At 35.9% G+C, this 11,119-nt stretch overlaps 1 protein-coding gene across 1 annotated transcript; it reads right to left on the bottom strand.

Annotated features, from left to right (window-relative positions):
- Positions 1-1,608: 1,608 nt before the first annotated feature.
- On the bottom strand, positions 1,609-3,775 carry LOC110941814 (probable pectate lyase 18). The gene is made up of 4 exons (XM_022183490.2): positions 3,615-3,775; positions 2,789-3,529; positions 2,324-2,462; positions 1,609-2,138 (listed from the first exon to the last, which is right to left on the bottom strand). Exons 1-4 carry the CDS (start codon positions 3,719-3,721, stop codon positions 1,917-1,919), a joined length of 1,209 nt encoding a protein of 402 aa, XP_022039182.1. The 5' UTR covers positions 3,722-3,775; the 3' UTR covers positions 1,609-1,916.
- Positions 3,776-11,119: the final 7,344 nt, after the last annotated feature.

Below are 11,119 nucleotides of genomic sequence, written 5' to 3'. Positions count from 1 at the left end.
TAACATAATTTCATTTGAATATAAACATGTTTAATTTATGCAATGTCTTCCTTATATAAACCCAAGTAATGTTTTGGTCAAGACAATCAAAATATTAATTTAAAAGTTATGTATTTAAATTTTAGAAATGATTACAAATTACTGAAAAATATCAAGAGAACTAGAGAAGAGTAAATATTTGGTAACCAGTATAAGAATCGATCACAATTTTTAATTTTAAACAATATAATAAGGTAATAAAATTATAAGTAATATTTTTTAATATTCAATGAAGAGTATTAAAGTCCTATTTGTATGTATAGATTTGTTAACATATTGTAATTTACATAAATTTTAGAGCAACAGAGGGTTATAGATGAAGGTAAATTGGTCATTGATGTAAAATATACTTCATATAGTTTGAAATTTAATTCTCACATATCTTCCCATCTTTTGTTTAATTTTAAAAGAAGAATAAACTGATTTAGTTCATATATTTCGAGATTTTAAATTAATAAACAGCGAAAAATATTTCTAGTACTTTGCTAAAATTTACATATATCATCTGTAAACTTATGTATAGTCGTTATCGAGTATATTTAGTTTAAGTTTTATACTCTTGTGGTTTGTCCTTAGAATCAAAAAGTATTTTTCAAAACATTTACAAACCTGAGGACAAATAACTGCAGGCAAATAGTTTTAATTAAATACATTTTAATCAAATTGAGTTTTTCACCAGACATTAATAGAATTTGTCAATTGTCACACTAAAATAACACAATATGTTCGAAACAATTTGCGAAATCAACAATATACGAGAAGAAAGAAAGAACAGATCACTGTGTCGTGCGTAATCACACTGCCTTGAAAGCGATTTAGGCACTACCGTGGTGCAAATAGTATATTCACCGATCGCTCCCCAAGGTTAACACAATTTTTTAACTGATTTTCTTGTGCACTCAAGATAAACCAGAGATGGAGATTTATGGAATGAGTGATCCGAAAAATTGGGGAAGAAGCCAGCGGTTTTAGGAAAATAAAAAAACCGTATAAAACTTTATACTGCCAGGTAACAAAATTTAATTAAAGTAATTAAATAAAGAAAATAATTATAATATGTTTCCTTTTTGCCAACGTGAGATAAATGTAGTTTATTCACTTGGATGGCTTTCAACTCCAACACAATATTATCCTGAAAATTCTTTTAAGTTGAATATGGTATAACATAAACACCTTTTGGTTCATATAAGTGACTTTGAGACAAGATTAGGTTGATCGGCATTTGGTTTGATGAGCCTAAATAAGGCAAATCTAGAGTTTGTTTTGTTGATGGTGCCAAACTTAAATGATTACTAAAATTTGTTTAAATTTACCTTTTCTTTATAAACTGTGATACTCAAAACATAAATGAGATTAAACTTTTGTTTTTTGAACGTGGATCGTTACTCTAATTGAACTTTACGCCATTAATTTTAAACTACTCATTTATTAAGGTTTAAACCTGTGATGTCCGCTTTAAAAGGCACATGTCTCTACTAATTGGGTTTCTATGTGAAAATGTGTTATATTTTATTTTTTATAACATTTCAAATAAGGTTTCCAATCATAAAGCTGAAAATTCAAATCTCAAGCAAAAATTTCTTGGAAATAAAGATAGATGTTATAAATGTGTATATATACATCACAACACTACTTAACTTGCCATATACTCCAAATCCTTGGGTGTCCAAAATTAAACATCCCATGAGTGGCAAGCCGAGGTTGTACATAAGAAGAACATAAACCAAAATCAAAAGGCTTTAAAAGGTAAATGTAAAAAAAAAGAAAAAAAAAGAAAAAAATAAAAATAAAACTAGCCCACAAATAAGGGACATAAATAAATAAGATAGATAAAACAAAACCAGCCATCAAGATATGTTGATAATTTTGAATTTTAATCAGCAACGAGCGCCCTTTCTGCAAACTAAAGCTCCTGCGTTGGTCGTGAGAGTGGCAACAACCGATGAGGGCCTAGCTCCAAGGCTTGAAGCCCTTGCATAACTAGATGAAGCCCCAGCACCCGATGCCACAAAAAATGCACCATTTAACATCAAGTCCCCTTCGGACCTCCAATTCCAGCTTTTCCATTCGTTTTCTGGCGCATCTTCGTGTTTGGTCACCTACACAATTCCTCATTTTTAAGCAAACACTTTTTCTGTATAAATTACTTAATATAATAGTTTGTAACAAATACAAACAAGTGAGATTTTCCATAATATTATATGAGGGGGTGAGAGTATGGGTTACCTTTTATTTTAAATAAACACTAACTTTTGACTAGTATACTATTAATAAAATGTTGTACCTCTTTGCTAAACCGTCTATCGGGTGCAAGGAATCGATTCCCTTGGCTATTGATGGTCGGGTTTGCACTTCCTCCGATCGCGTACATCTCCCAATGGGTGTAGTCGTTGTTCACCACATGAAAGTACCCATGTCGGCATCTACAATTTAATATGTAATTCTATCAAATTACTAAGTTAAACTTAATCTGTTGACAAAAAAAATAAAACTTAATAAAAATGTTTTTTTTTTCTAACAGAAAACATCCCAATGATGTGATTTACAAAGACATCCTTAAAAGTTGGAAAAAAAATCCACATGAAAGTAAACAATATCCGAATTCCTAAAAAGTCGAAAGAAGTTAATTTTTGACCCATTTTGGTAACCAATTAACCAGTTTGACCAAAAATGGTGTCGGTAACTTTTACTTTTATCTTTTAATAAATAAAAAAAACAGAAAAAGTTACTATTAAACATTTAAACATACCTTGGCATTCTTTGGACCAGACCTTCACCAAAGTGATTAAAAGCAATAGTGACTTGCATGTTCTTGTCTTGCTCATAAGAATCACTATGGCCCAAAAGCATAACTTTATCATGATGGGTCATGTAATTGTTTGACAGCGTGATCGCGGTAGACCCCATGATGGCGTCGATCAGTCCGTCAGCGCAATTCGATAACGAACAATGATCGACCCACACATGGCTTCCACCGAATATGGACACGCCGTCCCCATCGGATATCGTCCTCCACCCGAAATGCCGCGGGGAGCTACGCACCATGGCATTCCCTCCAGGCTTACAATCATGAATATTGATTCCATGAATTATAATGTTTGTAACATATTGTATTGTAATGCACGGTCCACCGGCTATGTGCACGCTCGCGCCACGACCATCGATTGTTTTGAAACTGTTCATGATTAGCTCTTCTTTGAGCTTAATCACCATGTCGCGCTGGAAAATAATCCAGAGCGGCTCGTCTTGGATGACGGCGTACCGTAAAGTCCCAGGTTTTGGGTTTACGGCATCGTCGTCACCCGAATCGGTAACCACATAAATCTTTCCGTCTCTTCCACCAACGGCTCCTTTTCCAAAGCCAATGGCGCAGTCTGCCAGACGTTGGCGGTTTTTTTCCCAGTTGGGATCACACCGCCAACAGTCGTCAATTGGGTTTCCTGTCCCGCAAGACAGGAAACCCAAGTTACGTCTTGAGTCATTCAAGCTCCTACACGAAAAAAAAAAGTTCAAATTAGTTTGACACATTAAAATGTCTTAATGTATATTAGTGGTGGGTAGTGGTGATAATGTACCTTTGTACTTCTTGTACGGTGTGTTGTGGATGTTGTATGGTGGTGGCGGAGATGAGGGTGGGGGAGAAGAGGGAGAGGATGAGGAGAGAGAGAAACGGTGGTGCCATGGTGGGGGTGGGGGGTGTTTCTAGGTTGAGTAGGGTTTTGGAGTTGTGATTAAAAAGCAGGGGATGGGGAGATATATATAAAGAAGAAAAAGTGCGTAAGTAATGGCGTGATTAACTGAATTTATGGTAGGTTTTGGCCGTTAATTTTCGGTCACTCTCTCTCACACACTTTTTTTTCATTCTCTCTCTCACACGCACTGTTTGCGTATGTAAGATTATTGTGCGTATAAGTTTACATTGCCATTCAACATTTTGCTAAAAAATTTTTTTTGAAAACTATGTTTTTTTAGGAAAGTTGATTTCTTTTTTAGAATTTTGCTAAAAAAAAATTTGAAAAACTTTTCGTAAGGCCGAGTTCTTTAAATTCTCACAACTCGTAGAGTTTTTATTTTACCATAACCCTACATATATAACATTCTATGTATATGTATATGTGTATTTAAGGGAAAGAATAAAAAAAAAGTTCTAAACAGGGTAGGAAGATATTTAAAACTTTGTTCACACACACTGTTTGCGTATGTAAGATATGTATGTATATGTTTACATATATAACATTCTATGTATATGTATATGTGTATTTGTAGAGGAGAAAAATAAAAAAAAAATTAAATAGGGTAGGAGGATATTTAAAACTAATTTGTTGAGAAAAATCAATTACTGATAGTAAAATCAATTAGTGATAGTAAGATCAATTACTAATATGACCGGATAACAGCATTTTAAGTAAATGAATATTGATTATGGTCAAAAGGGTAGTGAATCGGAATAATGTAATTGTTAACTTCTTATTTTTTTTCTATTGATTTCCAATATTCATTGAATTTTATAGTATAAAAACATACTTACCAAGTTTATCCGTATTTCTTTGGACAAATCTTGTGTCATGATGATAATGGTTTCTTACGTTTTCTTGGAACATTTATATTTTAAATAACCGCCCCTTACTAAAATAAATCAGTTAGGTATGTTTTTGTTTTAACGGTTTGGATTTAGATTTAAAAAATGATAAAAGAGCATGCACACACACTCTCTATGCACTATGCGCACACTATTACTTTTTCTATTCTATATAATGGCCCATTGGCCCATCTTTATCTTCTATCTCTAGCTCTTAATAAAATTAAATTAAAAGAATAAATAAACTTAAAGTATACCTTACTCCAACTGTCTTAAAAATTTTATATTTACATAATTATATGGTTTATCTCTTTATTATTTTCTTTCCGACGTATTTTTATCCGCAAATCAAACTCAACATAAATGTCTTTTTAGATAATTGAGTTTTTTAGATAATTCATATATGATTATGTATATTTGTGTGTGTTAGGGTCTAATTTTAATAGAGATGTGCGAAAAAATCTAAAAACTTTGCATATTATTCTGAATATGATATAAGAGACCGTTATTTCATTTTGTTTTTCTCTTTTTTTATACAATACGTAGTACTTTTCTATTTTGAATTGTCTTGTATTAAACGATTTCGTTGTATACGGACAATTGTTTATGATACCTATTCTTTTAGTTTATTTAATACTAATAAATTACGAATGCAAATGAAATTTAATGGCATGTGTCATAAGTAGATGTGTGTTAACTACTGAACTTTACAGGAAAAAGTCGAATTTGGTAGGGAAAAAAACCAAATTTAAGTCTAGCAAAATAGAGAAATTTACGATTTAAAATTAATTGTAAAAGGTGGATAAATATATATATATGTTTTTCTGTTTGTGTTATCATTCATCACATGGGTTATGTAAAAATCCAAACTATTTACATGAATGATCTATTGTATGTTTGTTACTGATTTTGTTACAGCCTTGTAAAGGATATCTAAAAGTTTACAAGTATAACAATTACAAGAAATTATTATTATTATTATTATTATTATTATTATTATTATTATTATTATTATTATTATTATTATTATTATTATTATTATTTTTATTATTATTATTATTATTATTATTATTATTATTATTATTATTATTATTATTATTGTTGTTGTTGTTGTTGTTATTATTGTTATTATCTAAACATAAACAATAACTAAGACACTTTCTTAAATAATTAATGCTAACATGAATCATGTGTAGTGGTTAGACTATGGGGTATGGGGCTTGGGTTGGGGCGTGGCCTACGTGGGTTGGTTGAAAACGTCCAAGCCACCATCCCGGGGGCTTGGGTTCGGGCGTTGGTTTGGGCGTGGCCCCATTGGCGTGGGTTTGAAGCCGGGCGTGGGGCGGGCTAATAAGTGACATAGCAGGCTCTCAATGGCCAAACCAAACTCATGCCCCCAATCCAAGCCCCACCATACCCCATGGGCGTGGGTTTGAGTGGTGGGGGGGGGGCTCCCATTCCACGTGTCAACAAATGCCCCAACCCAAGCCCCACCATACCCCACGACCTTAGTGAAGATAATGTCCATCCTTTGGGCATGATCCGCCATGTGGCGGTCCAGTCAGCATTGGGGCATTATCGTGTATTTGTTTAAAATGGTTGTAGTGGTATAATATCCAATAATGCCCAATTCAATGGTTACCCAATTATTATTTTTTTAAATTAAAACTAATGATATTTCATTAAATAAATAAAAATTACATAAATAATAAAACATAAACAAATAATACTACTCGTCTTAATTTTCATTTTCGCTTTCGCCATACTCGTCATCTTCGTCTTCCTCGACATCAACTTCTTCTTCACCCTCATTTGGAATATACCGAACCGACCATGCGTGTTGGACCAAATCAACCGCTAACGCGGAATGTGCGGCTTCAGACCGCATTTCATGTGCATTCTTCACTCTTTCTTCCTATCGCAACCCCCGCCCCCTATCTGTCCCGGGAACGGGCGGCCGCGAGAATCAGTATTGGTGGTATTGGTGTTTATCAATTTGGCAGCAAAAATTACATCAGGATCGTAGTTAGGAAATATTTTATCAGAGTAAAACACCACATTTTATATTAATAAATATATTAGGATAAAACCCAAGTTTTCATTATAAACTGATTTATAGGGATGGATCCTATTTATTGAAATAAAACATCTTCTTTATTTAGGTAACTTTTATAGCCACTTTTTCAAGCCTTCAGTGTTTTCCAGCTGGCTTCTATTTGGCTTTCACATTTTGTTACCTGAAACACGTTTAAAAACATTTTGTCAGTAGGAAATACTGGTGACTGAATCCCAGTTTAATCAAGAAGAGTTTTATCTTTTAACAGTGTTGAGAGCGATTACAATGTTTATATCTACATAATTACTCATTCAGTACTATCAATCCTAACTGGTGGGTCATATTACACATTGACTAACTCGTTGTCCAATGGTAACGTGTTCCACATTTTGTATACAAAACCCCAACATACCGGCAGTAATTGAAGAATTACAAAGACTCAATCACTGCTAAATATAATTTAAAATAAATAAAGGTTTTGTAAAAACAGTTTGCAAAAAAGTTTACAAAAAGGAGATTACTCACATTGCTATCTTAGGGTTTTCTTCAAGGATTTCCTGATGATTATCTATAAATTACACGAATGCACAGCGTTAGTATAATAACCCAATATTTACATTAGTAATACCCTCCCCGAGACGGCATTCCAACGACTACGTCGGGCAGAACCACGACAGCCGTTACGGAACCCTGGATCAATCGGGCAGCATATCTAATACGTAACCGGGGTTATGATACTTACAACGAGGCAGAACTTCGTTATTTAGGGGGTATTGTGCCCGGAAATTATTTTAGCTATGCAGAAATTCGAGAGAGAAAGTGTGTGTGAGCGTCGGAAAGTGAAAGCTGATACTCCCAATCTATAGGGCCTGATTTGGACTCCCTCGCGGCCCGCGAATGACACACAAGGGGCCGTCACGCCCCGCAAACTAGGTCGAGTAGGCCCTAGGGTTGGCCATTCACCGGTGTAGGCTCGCCACGTGGTTGACACGTGGCAGCACCGGGCTGCGCCTCATGTCCACTCGGTCGCGGCCCGCGTAAGACCAGGGTAAGGTCTTCGCGGCCCGCCACAACCCCAAAATCTGATTTTTTAATTAATTTTAATAAAAATAAAGGTATTCAGCGCCTGTTTTCGTATACGGAGTGTATTTTAGAACGTATTGGGATATTTTAATTATTTTTAGGGTGTCGGAATTATTTTGGAGGGTTGTTATATCCTCCCCGCCTTGTTTTAGAACTCGTCCTCGAGGTCTACTGAAATAGGTGTGGGTATTTCCTTTTGTTAGGATCTGAGGTCTTCATGATTGTGTTTGTTTGTAATAATTAAACAATGAATGATTGTAAAACAGAGATCTAATACAGCGGAAATGAAACAAACTTTGTAAACACAATCAAAGGAACAATAGTTTTCATAAACATGTGAATCTCATTAGTGTCGAAAGATTATAATCAAAAGATTACATACATGCTTACATACTAAAACTCCCCCTCAGCTAGAGCTCCATGGTTGATTGTACAAGATGACAGAATTGAAAGAGAAAACTCCTTAAATAGAACAGTACAAACTGTGCTATTTATAGTACCGATCAAACCACTGAAGCATCTTGACTGACGTCACCATGAAAGTGACATCTAACAAACTAACAACCTCTAAGTATTGTTACATATAACTACTGATGACTAAACAACTGATTATAATTAAATTATAAAACATAGGTGAACTACTGCTTCCCTTTCCACTGTTGTAGTCTAAGCACTGATGTCGAACATCAGTGCTTTCTTCAAAGGTGATCAGTCCTTGAATGAGCAGCACTTTGGTCTTCAGCATTACTTAGGAGACATCAGTAGATAAAGCTTCAGTCCTTTAACAGCATCAGTCTTCAAGAGCAGCAGTTGTTTGTAAGAGCAGTGCTTTAGTGCATCAGATATTAGAGCCACTGTCAAGGGGAAAGTATTATTGCAAACAACTGCTTATTCTAGATCCATTGTTCTGATCCAGTTTTGGCTTTAATTATTGATGTATTGCAAAATACATCATTTATTCGTGTAAAGTTTGTATAGTTTTCGTTATATTTAGTTTTGATTTTCGTTAGAATATGTATATTATTGATCAAATCGTGTTTTGTAGGTCTTGATGCTCAAATGTGCGAGAAACCGAGTAAAACGAGTTAAAATGTTGAAGCATGTTGGAAAGGTTGAAGAGTTGAAATAGAGTTTAAAAGCTGAAAAGTCACTTTCTGGCACCCCATCACCCACTGAGCAAGTTTCTGGCACCTGGCGAGAGTCTGAAGTTAGTAAATGAGCTGAAAAACAAGGTGGCACCCCACCACCAAGTCCCTGAGTTTCTGGCGCCCAGCCAGAACGTTCTGATTGGTAATTATTACGAATTTAGTAAAGGGTTATTTTGGAAAGTCATATAAAAACATCCAAAACGTGTGGAAAAACCCTAATTCGACTGGAGGGACTTCTTGGGCGATTTTTGAGCATTCTTGGAGTTTTTTCGAAGATCTTGAAGCCTAGGAATCATCGGTACGAGTTCGGGGAAGAAGACTTGAAGATCTAATCGGGTTTTCTAGTTCTTGATTCGTGACTTTTTCTTACGAAACTTGTTACAATGAATTCCTTGTTAAACATCTTTGATTTGTTTTCGTTTATGAACATGCTTGGCTAAACTTATAAACCGCCTAGACTTGATGAATGGATTGATATAACGTTTTTACCGGTTTATGTTATTTGCATGATTGTTATGGATTACTTGTGTTTAGTAAGCGGTTTGATTTAATGATTTGATGTGTATGCATGCTTTGAGTTGGTTTATTGTTATTATTTGCTTCGTATGATTCTTAGTGACGGTCTATATCACAACATAGAGTCATATTAGGGTTTAGGATTTCGGTGAGTGTCTATATCACGTTAGAAAACCTTAACTCTTTAGGGTGAAATTGCGCAATAACCCCTAGAAGTAATTGGTAATAATTTGCTAAGTCTTAGTGTTCTACTAGTCCTAATACCTGGAAAGTGAGGGGCTATTGGTAGGTCTTACCCGGCGAATTGCTTTAGATAGGCCTTGGGAAAGGTTATGTCTTGGTTTACCTGTCGGTCTTATTAGTCTATCAAGTCAAATTAATTAATTCAAACTACCCTAGACCTAGGATTGGAAAAGAATAGGTCAACATTAGGGTATTTACACAATAATTAGACAACTGGAAAGGCGTCTAATAACCGGTAGAATTAACGGCCTAGGTAGTGCCACAGGTTTCTCCTTGAGAAGGGTCGAGGGGCCTCGTTGGTTCTTAATAGGTTTAGTACTTTACGATCCCGGTTCCATAACTCGTGCATTTAACTTAATCGGTAATATCTTAAAAACAATCCAGGATTCTTGTCTAGGTGGTCTCGTTCTCGCATAAAGAAAAGTCCTCAGTCTTATTTCGTATTAGTTAATTTTAGTTTAATTTAGTAGTTTAATATAGATTTCCTAGTTTTCCGTAACCCCCCCCCCCCCAAAACAATTAAAACAAGTCTTAGTCGTGTCTGTCAGCGTCTGTCAGAGTCTAGTTTGCGTGATACATAGAGTCCTGTGGTTCGATACTCGGACTTGCTTAGACTGTACTACATTGACCGGTACACTTGCCGGTTGTGTGGTTTAGGTTTAGAGAGTCTGTTTTATAAATTTAAAGCTTTGTAGTGTCTAGTTTAGATAGTCTAACTTAGTTAATTTTATAGTCTGTTTAGCACACATCAAGTTTTTGGCGCCGTTGCCGGGGACTCTTGGCAATCGCGTTCATTAGCTTTGATAGATTTCAGTGACAAATACGTGCTACGTGTTTTATTTTGTTTTGTGTCTTTTATTTTCATCTTGAGTCGTAGTAACTTCTGTCTGCTTTTCTTGTGTTCAGGTTTTTGCTTGTAGTGGATGCCACATCTGCGCTCGCACGGGCCACCACCACCAGTCAAGCAGTCATCATCTCAGTTGGGCCAAGGCCCTCAGGTTGCTTCTTCATCCTCTTCTCGTTTTCCCAATTTCGATTCCACCCCGTTACCCACCCCACCGCCTACACCACCACCTTCACCTAAGAGTTCCCCACCCGAAAGCCCTACTTCTAGTACCTCTAGCAATCTAGTAACCGTAGAACCAATGGCAAACCCTAGGCAAACCGTCCACCAGCAGGCCACTCAGGATTTTACCGGCCTTGCTTCACCCATCACCGTCCCACCCATAGTCAATGACAACTCATGGCAGATTCCATCTTATGCCATGCAAGCCATCACCAATACCATCCAATTCCATGGTCGGGACGATGAGGACGCCCCGGCCCACATCAACCGTTTCTCCCGCATGCTAGCTACCTTTAACCTTCACGGTGCACCCAACAATGCCACTTACCTACAGCTTTTCCCATTCTCATTAGCCGGCCGTGCGGCTACTTGGTTGGACTCTCAACCAA

This window comes from Helianthus annuus, chromosome 5 (genome assembly GCF_002127325.2).
Source record: "Helianthus annuus cultivar XRQ/B chromosome 5, HanXRQr2.0-SUNRISE, whole genome shotgun sequence".
NCBI classification, from domain to species: domain Eukaryota; kingdom Viridiplantae; phylum Streptophyta; class Magnoliopsida; order Asterales; family Asteraceae; genus Helianthus; species Helianthus annuus.
Note: the sequence above shows the minus strand (reverse complement) of the source record. Positions and strands in the feature narration are given on the sequence as shown.